Source organism: Pantherophis guttatus, chromosome 2 (genome assembly GCF_059756535.1).
Source record: "Pantherophis guttatus breed Tessera chromosome 2, ASM5975653v1, whole genome shotgun sequence".
Taxonomy (NCBI): Eukaryota; Metazoa; Chordata; class Lepidosauria; order Squamata; family Colubridae; genus Pantherophis; species Pantherophis guttatus.
In genome coordinates, this window is record NC_142064.1 from 172932867 (window position 1) to 172948465 (window position 15599).

At 37.1% G+C, this 15599-nt stretch overlaps 2 protein-coding genes across 3 annotated transcripts in view; one reads left to right on the forward strand and one right to left on the reverse strand.

The window, feature by feature from the left end:
- TECR (trans-2,3-enoyl-CoA reductase) overlaps positions 1-8455 on the reverse strand; it is a 57065-nt gene extending 48610 nt beyond the window's left edge. The window contains exon 1 of the mRNA XM_034407399.3: positions 8225-8455. Within this exon, the coding sequence (XP_034263290.1) occupies positions 8225-8239 (15 nt within the window). The 5' untranslated portion in view covers positions 8240-8455. The remainder of the gene's footprint in view (positions 1-8224) is intronic.
- A 115-nt stretch (positions 8456-8570) lies between these two features.
- Positions 8571-15599, forward strand: part of DNAJB1 (DnaJ heat shock protein family (Hsp40) member B1) — a 38342-nt gene continuing 31313 nt past the window's right edge. Inside the window, exon 1 of one of the 2 annotated variants that reach the window (XM_034407409.3) lies at positions 8571-8751. The gene's annotated coding sequence lies outside the window, so the exon portion shown is untranslated. The remainder of the gene's footprint in view (positions 8752-15599) is intronic. The other variant, XM_087883624.1, reaches the window with a different exon arrangement.

A 15599-nucleotide genomic window follows, 5' to 3' on the forward strand; every position in this document is an offset into this window, starting at 1 on the left:
CCTATTTATAATACAGGGATACAGATTTCAAGCCATTCTCCATTTGCCCTTTATCTCTTATATAAACATCATTTTACATGGGCAACATTTGTTTATTGGGTCCACAAAGTGAGATAAACTTAGGTCACCCTTAGCTGTATTGGAACAGTATTAGTGTTTCTGTCCGTAAGCTACAGATCACAAGTTACAAGACATATAAAATATGACATGTTTCACAGCTCATTCCATCATGAGTGATAAAAATTATTATCCATTTTAAGCCAATATGGACAATTCTCCCTCCAATTCTTAGCTCATGTCTTCTACTGCTGTTTGTTTTTCTCTCAGATTATAAACATTCCAGAAGCATGGAAGACATTTTTCAACTTCTGCATAGAGATAGGAGCTTTTCCCCGCTTGATCCTTTTTGGAGGAGGTTGCAGCAAGCACCAGTGCATGTTATGGTAGCATTTGCATAAAAAAAATATGCTACCTACAAAAGGCTGACATAGGACTGATGCTGTATAACGTTTGCTTGCACTGATGCCCAGAAACACTAGAGCTCCCTCTTCGGTTTTTCAAAACTAGGGGAAATCAGCATTTGTGTTCGTTCACAGATGATTGTGTGTGCATATAAGCCCCTTTTCACTTCCCAGTGCTTAGTCTTTAACAAGAGGAAGGGTACAGAAGTGCACAGTTGCTAATCCCACCTAATTCCTGGATCACTTTACTAATTTGGAGATGTTTTCTACCAGCTAATGACATTAGGAGAGGGAAAGGAAAGCTAAGACAGAAGAATTAACCATTTTCATTAATACACTTACAGGTAGACAGTCAGGATACCAATACTGATCAGTGAAGCAAAACAGATCCAATAGATTTAGAACATACCGTAGATAGGTAACGAAGGCAAAAGATCTCATCCTAGAATAGTTTTCTACTGATCTAGGATTAATTATTCAGCAATAGGAATAGATCCTATGTTAGGCTGCAATGGGGTATTTGTTTTTCTGCTAAATATCAGTTCAAATTTAGGGGAGGAAAAAAACCCAGGAAAACACTGGAGATCTTATTTGAAATGCACATTCTCCAAAATTAAGCTAACAGCACCCTCTGGTGTACCAACAAAACTTCAACAACTAAAAGGCCTACAGTTGTTCTACAAAGCAATTTCTACTTGGCTTCTACGTGAGATGTTCTGTTTGCTGACAAAAAGCACACCACTGTAGTAGATAATTATTAAGTAAAGTATTATTTACTTAAATTATTCAAACCAGGGAAACTCAACAGAACTATGTTGAACACTCAGTAGATGAAGGGTTTGAAAAGAATAGAGAAATATATATACCCTTTTCAAAATAAATTAAAAGTTCTTTCTCCGTTTAGCTCATAAAAGGCAATCTTAGCCTTACAAATGTAATTTACCAAATGTTTCTTTGCATTTTGAGTTTGATTTTTATTTTACACTGAATTTCTTATATCATACATAGGGAAACAATGCCACAAATTGTACAAAAATGGCAGCATGTACTAGTGAACAATTTCCAAAGAAACATCTATAAATGTGAAACAGTTAAGTGACAAGTATAAATCAGTCTTATAATATCAAGTTGTTTTATTCCCAGATAATTGCAGGCTAAATGAAGTTTCTTAATTTCAATTTGTAATTTTGCGATTTGAAAAAAAGTATTTTCTAATATTGTAATGCAGTTAAAATTAACTTTGAAATCAAGATGCGGGGAGAAAAATTCTTATAGTCACCAATATATAATAAAATATAAAAAAGCCAAGCTTTCAACACATAGCCATTGTACTTGGAACATACAATTTTAAAACTATCCAAACTGAACCTTAATCAGAGCTATCGTATTTATCTTTAATTAAGACCTCTTAGTAATTATAAGAAGAAACACATTATGCAATAGTAAGGGGAAGAAAACATAGGTTTAAATGAACTTGCAATGAAGGGATAGAAATAAGTGGCATCTGTTAGGTATCTAGTTAGGGCCAATATTTTCTGAAATCAACTTGACATAGAATTGCTATAGGACTCCCATATCTTTCTAATCACTTTTGAAATTGCTTGTCAACTGCTTTTCAGCCATTAGGAACTATGAATCGACAAATTTAAAAACACAGGGTGAGCTTCCTTCAATCATTAGCAAAAGAATTCTTAAATACAAATTTAAGGACTTAATTTTTTAAATAAACCTCAAAAGGCTGATTAGAACTTTCATTTTGGACATATACAGGGTCTAGATGATCTGAAATAAGATTCTGGAATTAATTATAAAAATCCTTTCTGTGGGAAATTATTTTTGTTTTGAATTCTTTTTTAAAAAATTATAGGATAAAACTTTAACAATTGGACACTAGGGCAGTGATGGTGAACCTTTTCGGCACTGAGTGCCGAAAAGGGAGCGTGCGTGTGCTGCACCACATGCCAAAAAGGGAGCATTTCACACTTGCGCAAGTACTCGTCAAAGCCACAATCAGGAAGAGGAGCTGCCCAGGGAACATCCTGCGCGCTGGATAAGGTACTTCTGGTTTCCAGTGTGCAGATGCGTGCCAGCCAGCAAGTCTTCTGACTACTGCCGCGCATGCGCACACAGCAATCAGCTGGACGATGCACATGCTGTTGCCGGAAAATGGAAGACCAACTCTTCTGGTTTCCAGCACTGCCACACGCACAAAGGCCAGCTGATCGTTGTGTGCAGATGTGCACCAGAAACCCGGAAGAGGAACGGGCGACGCAGCGCATGCCAGGTGACATGGCTCCGCGTGCCACTTGAGGCACGCATGCCATAGGTTTGCCATCACGGCACTAGGGGGAGCTAGAAATAACCGAAGATTACAATTAAAGGAGAAGAACAGTTAAATTTGACTTACTATTACAGAATGGAGCAAAATGTAGTAACAAGACTGACGCTGATCTAAAAGTGGATTTTAGAACAGTCAAAAGATATGGGGGGGGGGAAATGCTACATTGGACATACAAAAAAACCAGGTGATGTCTTAACAACTAAAAGGAATATACAAATAACATATTAAGAGGGTGGATAATTTTTCTATATTGGATTTACAAATAGGCTTATTAAAGCTTTGAAGATCAAGATTGTTAAAAGTAAAAGAAATATAAAGATGGTTTATATGATAAAGTTTATTATCTCTAATAACCTAAGTGGACTGATTCTGATTGAAATGATTAAGTTTTTAAGAGATGGGATATGCGAAGAAGAGATCATTTGCTTTAGATAAGGTGATTACTTATTTTTTTTTTTTATACTTGTGATGAAGGGAAAGTCTTATCTATACATCTATTTATATATCTATAGTTATATTCTTATTTTTTCATTTATTTTTAACACCTTTTTTTTTCTAAGTTTCTATCAATTTCTTATCATTGTCATTATAAATGCAGCCTCTAACTTATAGAATGGCTGCATATGATTACAGTAATATATACTGGACCATGCAAACATACAGTATTCTTATTAAAAGGAGTGTAAGACCCAAACCAAAAAAGCTGCTTACAATATGTTTTGTCTTAAGCTTCCAGCTGAGATTAACTCCTTATTCATTACTTCAGAGTAAAATAAAAGCATTGAGAAACATCTTTGATTTATGAATAATCCTTTACCTTTAAAATTACCGTTTGCATAGCTTCACTCTAAATTTTCATGATGACATGAATACAATAAAATGTTAAGATTTTTGCAAGATTTGTATGCATTTTCATAACAATTTATTTATTTATTTATTATATTTCTATATCGCCTTTCTCCCGTAGGACTCAAGGCGGTGTACAGTCAAGAAAAATATAGACACACAAACATCATAAAATTGCTAATTAAAATTATTACTTAGTTTGGTCAATTAAATAAAACCCAGAATTAGATAACATTTAAAAAATCATTCACATGTTCGTATGTTTAGCCCCGCCTGTTGGAACGTCAGGGTCTTGAGGGCACGGCGGAAAGCACGGAGATCAGGGATATTCCGTATCTCCGGGGGCAGTTCATTCCAAAGGGTTGGAGCCCCGACAGAGAAGGCCCTCCCCCTGGGAGTCGCCAGTCAACATAATTTGACTGACAGTACCCTGAGTAGTCCCTCCCTGTGAGAACGAACTGGTCGGTGGGAGGCTATTGGTGGCAAAAGACGGTCTCGTAGGTACCCAGGTCCTAAGCCATGGAGCGCTTTAAAGGTGATAACTAACACCTTGAATCGCACCCGGAAGACCACCGGGAGCCAGTGCAGCTCGCGTAGGAGAGGTGTTACATGGGCGTAACGAGCTGCGCCCATAATCACCCTTGCGGCTACGTTCTGGTAATTGTTAATTTTAATAACAATTAAAAGAAACACTATATAAATATTAAATAGAGAAATAGCCAGATGATTCTCTTGAAAATGTTTAGCTGTGCCAGATGTGGAAAACCAGAAAACACCAGGGTTTTATCCTAGACTAGAAGGGTGAAAATTGCAAACCGTTTCTGTATAATCACCAGTAAACTAACATATACATGTAATATTCAAGGAGACTTTAGCCCAATAGAGAAATAAGCACTTATAATTGCCTAGACTAGAACAAGGAAAGGCAAGATGGTGGCCTCCAAATGTTTAAATTATGATCTCTGAAATTCTTTGTACTGATCATGCTAGCTGTGGCTAATACGACTTAACAAATTTAGTCTAAATTTCTGGAGAACTCTAGATGGCCTAGTTCTTTGATCTTTGTCTTCTTAGCAAATAGTTATGACTGGAGAAATAATATTCTTCAAGGATAGTCTTTCTCAACTAAATGCCCTCCACATTTGTATGTCATTAAAGGTCCCACATGGCTGTTTGGAGAGCATGTGGCTGTAAGAGCCTGATTTGGGCATATCTTTGCTATTAATAATGAAGGTTAAAATCAGGAAATTAATGAAAGAAAAAACTACAAACTGTCAGCAAATAAGCAATATTGTCAATTGATTCTGGGAAAAGTTATTATTCTCTACCAGTTCAAGGTATTGTGGAAGAGATATTAAATACTCAACTGCTCAGTATTCAGACAGGGCCATTTGAAAAACTGCTGAGCTGAGCAGGCAATGCAAAGAGCCAATCTTAGTACCGTTGCACTGCTAAGCATATATCCATTTACAAGACAGGTGCAAAGGCTGCTCTGACCTCAAGGCTGGAAAAATATACTGAGCTGTTCAGATCATCACAGATTGTAAGGCAAATGTGCAAAAGTTGTATTGCAAACATTTAAAAGTTACAAAGTGTTCTTGGAAAAAGAAAAGTATTGAAGCAATCCATACAAGGATCTTTTGTTCTTTAAAAACATTCCAAATACCTAAACAAATTTTAAATCATGCAACTGTGTCCAGGGCAGAACCCTCTTAGACAGGAACTGTGACTAGTGGTCATAGTATTAAAACAATATAGACAACCATTGAACGTCAACCAAAGAATGTGGTTGAACATTCAACCAAAGTAAATCTGAATGTTATCATTCAGATTTACTTTGCAGTCTATACCAATATTTTCTTAGATAAGTAGTATTTAATTTCTACATGCATCTGTCTTTTGTAGAACTATACAACGCTATACAACACAGAGAGGACACTAGGGAATGCAGTATGGGATATATTCAGCTGGGATATAAAGTGAATTGCTAAAGATCCAACAAGGGTATCAGTTACAATTAGTGCATACCTACTAATCAAATGTAGCACAAGAACCTAAGTCTATTATATCAAATAAGAGAAGACCCTCAATGAAATACAAAAGCCTTTTGGAAGGCTCCCCTACTCTACTTTCATAAATTAGCATATGTCCAGTAAATGGAAAATTGAGGATTAGTTTAGCAGAATCTACCAGAAAAAAATATATAAATCTGCTCTGAGGAAAAATTAATCTAGATTGAAGAAAGCAAGCTGTGTTAATTTAAAGTTCCTATAAGGGTCCTGTGCTGCTCAGGAGATAACAATCTTACTAATACAAAACTGCTGGTTATGTTTTTAAGATGTACATCTGTTTCTTTTTCGGTCTTGGAAGCTGACTGCAAAAAATATGAAGGTTCTGTAACATATTCTTTGAGTACCCTATCATGCATCAATTTTCAACATAAAAGAGCAATGAACTAAAATGTAGCAATCAATAGCTATGCTGTAACATTCTATTCCCTCACCTATAATTATTAGGAATTGGTTCACAGAGGCTATGTCTTAAGCTTATAACAAATATAAACACAGTTGCTTGTCTTAAAAAAGACAGGATAGTTTATGTATTTATGGTACTTTCTCTCCCTCACTCCTGTCGTCCTCAAACTTTATACGGTATTGCTTAAATCAGTTATTAATATACTAGCAACAGTTGTACGCCATGCTAAGTGTGTTAGTTTAAAATTTTGTTCGTTTTGAGTTTTTTGGTGGCTTACTATGATACGATATGTAAACACAGGCCATTTGTTTAGCTTGTGATTCAAAGTATTACATTGTGCAAACCCAGAAAACAAATTCATTAAACCAGCCTAAGCATCTTGTCTGAACATTGCAGGTGACACTAATTTGTATTACTAAATAAAATGCCCTTCTGTTCCATATTACTGTTACTTTTAAGGAATCCAATCAATTGACATCCACTATCCTAAATATCTGTATTTCCATTCAGTGACTAATATGAAAAAAGACATAAAAAGTTATAAAAACGTAAAATTAAGACAATACTTTCCTGCATAAAGTAATCAAAACTATGAGAAATTCTGCAAATCTTCAGGAAACGTTAAGGTTCCAGTTCAGTGATATACTAAAAAAAGGATTAAGTTTAATATTCAGTAACATAAAGCAATGTAACACATAATTAACTTTGTACAAAGATGAATTAATAGTAAGGTTTGCAATACCTGTTTAACTGAACAAGTCAAAACATTAACATATCAAAGCTGCCTTGCACAATGACTTTTAGGTTCTCTTGAGTAATCAGAATCATGGCAAAAGCAACAGAAAAGACAAGAATATTAAAGAAACAGCAGAAAGGTTTGGAGATTTTTAAAAAAACAGATATATTGAAAGTATAGTATGTATAGAAACATACATATACAAAATAATTGTAAATTATTTTAAAGTTAAGATTTCTAAGATGGGTATGTTGGGAAAGATGGACGGCAAAAGGAGAAGGCGATGGCAGAGGATGAGATGGATAATGTAATTGATGCAACAAATGTGAATTTCCAGGAAAACAGTGGGGGAGGCTTGTCATATTATGGTCTATGGAAGAGTTGAACATGATTTAGCGACTGAACAACAAACGTGGCTACTCAATTTGACACTTCACTACTACCACTCATTGAACATCACCCATCAGACATATTAGATATGATCATTTTTATGTTTTTGGAAAATGGAAAGACACATGGAAGAATATATGCAGAAAGCACGGTTTCCACATCAATCTGACAGCAACACGGACTAGGTTTTTCAAATGATCTGCAAGAACATGATGGGGTTCCAGGACAGCCGGAGGCAAAAAAAAACCCAAAACCCACTTGGGGATTCCCAAAATTCACTTGGACATAGCCAATTTCCTATCAAATCTTGGTCAAGGGTCTTTATTTTTCTTTAACTAACAGGTGCCACTGTCCGAAGAAGCCTGAAAACCTTCGATTTTGGATCACTTCTCTTCCCCCAAAGGAAATTCAGAATATGGAAACAAGCAAAATCAGACGCAGCGATCTGTTTCTACGCAGCCGACAAGAAAAAAGCCCAGAGCTGCAATCAGTACAAGGAAAGATGGAAGTTATCGCACTTAAAAGAGAAAAGAGAACAGGCGGGAGACAGCAGAGTTAAATGCTCCAAAAGACACAAAAAGTGTGTAGGGTTTTCGGAGCGCTCCTTCATAAAGCAGCAGGAGCAGCCTGCGGAGGCTGAAACGGACCACTTCCCTGCAGAAGCCCACAGAGGACACGCCAACGAAACAGAGGAGGGCTACCCCACACTTCCAAACTCGACGAAAAGCCCATCCTCGTTCCCTCCAACTCCCAGCGCATGCTTGTTCAAGATACTACACATGCGTACTTTCTACAAAGCGGAATCCCACGCGTGCGTGGTACCCACCACCTGCCTTAGGGTCAGAGAGTGAGGACCTGGTTCTCCTCCCCTCCGACCGTTGACCGGTGGCCGCTGCCGCACGACCTCCCCCCCCTCGCCCCCCCTCCCCGTCGGCCCACGCGATGCTCTCGGACTCCAACTGCTCCCCACCTCACCTCGTAGTACTTCATAGCTCCGCGCTCGTTTTCGCTCCCGTGGCGTAAAGCACCTTTGCCCCTCACGTGACACGCTCTTAACTTCGTTGAAGGGGGGGCGCGGCGCGAAGAATTATAAGGCGAATCACGGGGAACTCTTTTTTTTCTCTCGGACGGTCGGCCAATTAGACGCAAGCAACTCTCCCTTCCCGCCTACGTGCCCAACCTCCAAACGTCACCATGGCAACTTGTGGCGCGTGACCACGCCTGACCCAATCCAGTGGCCAAAAGGGTAGAAGTGGCAACCCGTCGAAGCAATCATCGCATCCCGAGAACGTCGACTTGATCCAATCACAAAGCGGCAAACAAATATAGATGACCTTCGAAGGGGTTGCCGCAGGTGATGCGGTGGGAAGCTGAAAAAAGATTCCGAGGGCGAAGGTCCCCCTGCGCGCTTGCTTACCTGAGAGCGGGCGCTGTTAAGAGTTCGTTGGGAGCTCCTTCAGAGTCAGCCGCAAAGCGAGGGTTAAATGATCGGGATGAGAACGGTTAGTTCCGTTCCTGTCGGTCGAAAGACTGGTTGCTGTGTAGAGTTGTTCTACATCACTCTTAACGCTGGAGGTAGTCTCAACAGAATGAACCACGTCTGTGTTCCAGCTCAGTAACTATCAAATTAGTTCATGCCAGTCGGTCTGGCTCGATCCCTGGCGGTTCCGTGTACAAATACCACTTACCTTGGCCTCGTTTTGGTAACAAGTCACTTCCAGGGGTTCCAGTAACCTCTTCCATTCCGTCTCATCCAAACCCATAATTCGAAGGGATCCAATTTTTTTTTCTCAGTGAAAACTTATTTTCAGAGTCCATCTTTCACAGTCCTGTGTTGCCACTGGACTATTAATTTAACCATTCTGACCTACTTTGTTGTAAATATTATAGGCTGATCATAAGTTTGTGTTTGTCACTGCTTTCCTTCCAAGAGTTTGTTCCCTCTTCGCTTTATCTGTTCTTTAACCCAAGTAAGCAAAATGATTTCCCACCTTAATTTCTGCATTAAGTTTACATTCAGAAAGAGCGGAGGTTGGCATTAGTTTTGTCTTCTTGATGTTTTATCATGAACTTAGGTTTTTGCTTTCCTCTCTTTATTTTCATAAGGAACTCTGCTGAATACTTCCAATTTCTAAATTGTGTTGTCAGATTATTTTAAAATGTTTGGATACCCAGGTTTGATTCTGCCATCACTTCTGCCATTCTTAAATTATATTCATTTTGTAAGTCCAATATGCAACAGTGCATTCTAGGTCGGGCTGCTCTTGAAGAGCATCTGCAAGTTTCCACTGGTACAGAATGCAGCTGCATGGGTAATAAAGGGTGTCAGATGTCCAACATATATAACATCATTTTTTGGTGAACTGTATTGATTGTCAGGATCAGTGGTGGGATTCAAATTTTTTTTACTACCAGTTCTGTGTGCGTGGCTTGGTGGGTGTGGCAGGGGAAGGATACTGTAAAATCTCCATTCCCTCCCCACTCCAGGGGAAGGATACTGCAAAATCCCCATTTCCTCCCAATCAGCTGGGAATCAGGAGGCAGAGAATAGATGGGGGCAGGGGCAGTCAGAGGTGGTATTTACCGGTTCTCCAAACTACTCAAAATTTCCGCCACCAGTTCTCCAGAACTGGTCAGAACCTGCTGAATACCAGCTCTGGTCAGGGTGTTCCCAGGTAGAATTCAAGGAGCTGGTTATCATCTTCAAAGCCCTCCAAGGCTTGGAGATGAGTTACTTTAGGGTCTTTCTACGGTCACAGGACTTGTTTTCTGGGTGTATTACCATCCATAGTAACAGTGTGTTTACATAGTGTTGTATATATTTGCTTTGTAATTGCTTTAAATTCATTTTATGTTTTATAACAGTTACCACCCAATGTCATCTGTTGAGAGGGGTGACTATAGCAATCAAATAGCAATATGTATCCATATCTTATCTTTTTCTTGTTCTGCACTACTGCATTTTTTTAATTCAGTTCTTTACTCTTCCATTTCCATATTGTAAACTTTCAGAAGAAAATCCATTGCTTTGACAACCATTAGTTTTAATGTATTTCAGAGTCTAGAATGATCTACATACATAGACAAAGGTTTTGCTATAAATTGTTAAAGGTAAATATTGTATTCTCATGATCTCTTTATTATTCATTTTATGTTAACTCTTTGATTTCATGTCCCTCTGCCTTTTCTGAAAAATGTCCATTTGTTTGATATTTCTTTATCTATGTACATTTCTATTTGTAAGATCTTGAACCAATGTTGTCTTGCATAGAGAATTAGTGCAATGGTTTGATAACTTTATTCCATAAGATTATCTTATATTCTGTTTTCCGGATGATATTTTGCTGATACCTTATTATAAGGTTAAAGGGGAAAATACCTAAATGTCAATTAATGGATTTCTCAATGATTCTATTGTCTTGTCATTACATGGAATTATATGGTGATGAAATCATTTAAAATTATGCCTGGGAAAATCCTGTGATCTAAGAATATGGGCAAGCAGGAACTAGTACAAAAATCCACCTGGTGATTCATACACATGTAGAGCTGGGAATGACCCAATAGTATTTTGCATGCCACTCCCATCTATTTTTGTATTTAGTTAGCATCAGAAAACTGACATAATTTTCAGAGAAAATAATACTAGTTTTTCACTTATTGAAAATTGATGTTGTTGCACTATTTTATTAATTGCTAATTGCTAATATACTTGCATGTCCCCTCCAATAATGTCTGACTCTGAATAGCTGATAGATTTTCAAACAATAATATTAAAACTAAACATTGTAACAGTGTAAACCTAAAAGCTAATAATCATGTGATAAATACCTTATCACATGACAACAAACAACCATAAGACCATTGTCATCCGCAGAGAGTATAATGGTTCCCTCAGCTCCAAAGGACCATCAAAATAGGCAGGTCTTAATGGCACTGCAAAAAACTAACAGGGTCAGAGCCTGACTATATCAGGGAGAACACTGTTCCAGAGAAGAGACACATTCTGGTGAGAGAGAGGTTCCCTGAGGATGGGCTCCAGCAAGAGTCTGAAAGCTTGGAAGAGTAAACTGCTGGTCCTGGTGACAACCCAGATTGGATCCTGCAACAGACATAGTAATTGAGAGGCCTAACCCAAGATTCTACAAATGACATGTACAAATAGGACATGGAAGGATCCTTTTCTTTCAGTTGCTGATGCATGTGGAGAGGCCTTTGCAGAAGACAGTCTTACAAATACTGCCCCAGTTCTTTCAGAAGAGCAATCAATGTAGATTTACCGTATTTTTTGGACTATAAAACGCACATCAGCTTTAGAGGAGGAAAACAAGAAAAAAAATCTGCCTCTGCCACGGCCCGCTCGCTGCCACCGCGGCCCACTTGCCGCTTGCCACTGATCACCGATAGGGGCAGCGGCGATCCCCGCTGCCTAGAACAGCTGATCAGCACCGCACCGACACCAACACCCCCGCCACAATATTCGTTCTATAAGACACATAGACATTTCCACCCACTTTTTGGAGGGGGGAAGGTGCGTCTTATAGTCCAAAAAATATAGTAGTTCCATGCCTGTCTTCAGCCTGAACCCTGACTGAAAAAAGTCCAGAGAACCCATTTCCTTCAGAGCCCCCTGCAACTGCAGCTCTCAACCTTCTCTGAAAAAAGGAAGTTGGATTGTGATAGTTTCTTAGAGAGTAGCTGAAGGGGAAACAAAGGAAGTCACACATTTGAGGAGCTGACACCATTAGCAACTAGTAGGAGAATTGCAAACAAGATTTCATTGTCAGATAAGAATACAATACTGAATTGTCAAGATAATCCACTAATTATGACCTGCTACTAGGGAGAATACAAGTCAATTGATTTTATTCACTTCAACTGGATGAATCTACAATGTACAAAAAACCATTTAAATATCATTTTTGTAATATAGGAATTCAGAGAGAAATACCTAAGGATTTTCTCTTTTGTCTTTTGTATTGCAGGAATGACCAAGAAAGAATTTGGTTTGTTGAATGTAGTACTTTTTAATTAATATGAGATGACAGGAAGCAAGAAGACTTAATTCTATTTTGTAAAACAGCTGCAGCCTCCAATTCCTCCCCCCCCCCCCATTGTAGTAAAGCAACATAGAAAATGAGGAAAGGATCAGGAAATGAGTGCAATCATTTGATGGCTTGCAGAAGGAGGAACAGTCTCTCATTAATTTTAGCTCCTTTCCTTAATCCTCTCTCCTTAACAAACACCCTTCATACATACTGAGATCAGAAGGCTATTTCAAGCACACATAGTATAGATTCTAGAAACAGGTGAAGGACTGATGAAAAATAATATAAAATGCTAAAACGGTGTCTTCTAGAATTCTTGTTTAATTCTCCCCACCCCAAAACTGCAAAAAGCAAAACAAACAAAACAAAAATCTAAGAAAATGAGTTTGCACATCATTCTGAACCATACTTGTTTGTTCACAAACAAACCAATTTGAATGAACTCCAAAGGGCTGGTGTCACAGAACACTGCAACCTATACTTTTGCTTAGTTTTAGCTTAGTGTATTGTATGAACCCATTGTCTCCTTATATCACCCCAACTCACCAAAAGAAATCTTACCTTTGTTGCAAAGGAAATCTCTCTACATCTTATAGATTGATTACGAGACAACCTGTGCCCCGCTGCATCATTATTTCAAAGATATTTCCTTACCAGATCCCTCAATGTCTTCAACAATGACAGAGCTTCTAATGAAAAACTGGGAATATATTGAGAGATGTATCTGCCTTGAAAATAGCCCATATTGAATTATATAGCACAGTCAAACATCAACACAGGAAATATTTTATGATAATATTTATGTCATAAAATGTTTTATAAAATTTGCCAAATTCCAGTTCCATAGGAGTCACGGGTCCCGGATTTTGGATGCATTCTATAAGTTAGCCCATTTGAGGACTTGGTTTAAAAAATTTTGTTCTGTTACGTTGCTTTGCCCAGTTAAAGGTTACAGGAACCAGAGTTTTAGAAGTGTATACATTTCCCAGTGTGATTAAGCAATTAGGATGGCAGGGCTTGACTATATGTTAAACCACAGTTATGATTTGTATATGGAATCCCAGGATTTTCAGCTGCTCAACTCCCAAGACAACTGCAAAAACATCTGTTTCATGAGGAGCCACCATCCAGAGCACAAGTGGATTAACTGACAATCTTGCCTGATTTTGCAGGCAAGCATCCCTCTAGTGTCTCTCTATATCTTCAGAGATGTCATTCTATCATAATTCTTCAGCTCCTTGACTGACACACATCCTTCCTTTTTCAGTCAATTTCGGAAATTGCTTGTGAACTGCTTTTCAACTATTAGGAACCTTTCATCAACAAGCATGAAAGCATAGTCTAAATTTCCTTCAATCCTTAGTGAAATAAACTTTAAATAGAAGTATAATGACTTTAAAAAACGGAGAGCTGAAATAAAAAGCAAAAGGATGTTTAGAACTTGGAAAATTACAAACAGGATAAGGGACCAGATGGATTTGAAATAAGATTTTGGAATTAATTATAAAAATCCATTCGATGAGAAAATGCTTCTCTTTTTAATTCTTTTTTTTTTTTTAATGGTGGAATGGGATTTTGAAGGTTGAACACTGAGGGAGCTGGAAGGAACTGAAGATTGCAATTAAATGAAATACTAATACAAAATGGAGTAAAATATTTTAACATTGGACATACTGGAGAATATTTTGAACAATGGACCCGAAATTAATTTTCAGAGTGTCTGCCTCATATTTAAAAAATGTCTCAAAAAAGGTACAGTTTTTACTGGACAAGACTGATGTGAAAATGGATTTTAAAATGACAGGGTACAAGAATTATATGGAAAAAGAGACTACACTGAACATACAAAAGAAACAGCTGCTATCTTAATAATGAAAAGGGATATGCAGATACAAGAGAGTAACCTGGACAATTTTCCCATGCTGGATTTATTAAAGATGTTTGTTAAAACTGTGAAAAGTTTTGCGAGATGGGAAAAAGAAAAAAATGAAAAGAAATCATGTTCTAGGACATTACTTGAATGAACTAAAGGTTTAAGTAAAAGAAAGGAATATAAAATTGTTTTGGTTGATCAAGGTTAATATATATATTGTTATTTCTAATAACCTTTAATGGACTTCTGCTAAGCAGGACTAAAATGATGAGGTTATAAGGATTTGTTTGTAGATGAATGGGATGTGGGAAAAAGAAATCCTTTGCTATATTTTTTAGAAAAGGTGATAAATTACTGAAATTATTTATACTTATGCTGAAATAGGAAAGTCATTTCTGTATAAATGTTCTTTTTCTTTACTATATTAGATTCTTTTCATTCATTTCTATTTTTTCACTTTCTTTTTCTTTCCTACTCTTTTGATTATTTTATAACTTTATTTTTAGTTTGTTTTTTGCTCTTGTGTGTGTGTATCTATATTTATCTATATCTGTCTATCTAACTATATCTATCTAAAGAAATTATAATATGAAATGAAAACAAAAATAATAGAGAAATGGGGAAGGGAAAAGGAGGGAAAGATATGGGTTAAGGAAAAAAAGAAGATAAAATCCAACTTTTTTTTCAGCACAGTAGAATAAAAATAATAAAATTCAGGCTCAACATTTTACTTTTACATACTTAGTATATAATAGCCATTTCTGTAACAACAAACTTATTTAATCAATAAATCCCAAAGTTAGTATTTCATTTTTTTTCTGTCTCGAGCTCAGTCTAGAAAGTTCCTTGTCAAGTAGTCTTACAAATCTCTGGTTTCAGTTTTATATTCATGTTAAGAATCATTAAAATATGAATCTGGTCCCAATATTTCTTTGCTTTGTCACAAGTCAAACCAAAGATGATAACAGGTTGTAATTTATCATTGTAGTTGTAACTTTTAATATTGCTATTAAAAATAAAAATTGTATTAGGTTTTGAGATAGCTCTATTTAATCAGATATTATTAGCAATTAATTTTTACTTCTCAAGATATGTATCTTTTTAAAGCAGTTTACAGGGGACATCAGCAAAAATAAATAGCATAACAGGAAGCAATATTGGACACTATTTTAACACTCTTTGCGCTTGCTGACCTGGCAGCTGCACCAGCAGAGTTGGAGAAGAGGCAGGATCTGTCCACTTACAAAAAAATGTTTGCCAATCCCTTCACAATATGCTAAAAACCACTGAAATCCCAGTAAATTGCTCCTGGGAGATCATTCTGATTATGATGAAGCAGTGAGTTGAGTCAGTGATTCATATGTCATATGCCATCATGGTTTGATGGTTTTGGCTTAGCACATTGTGTAAATCCTATTAAAAGTATAGA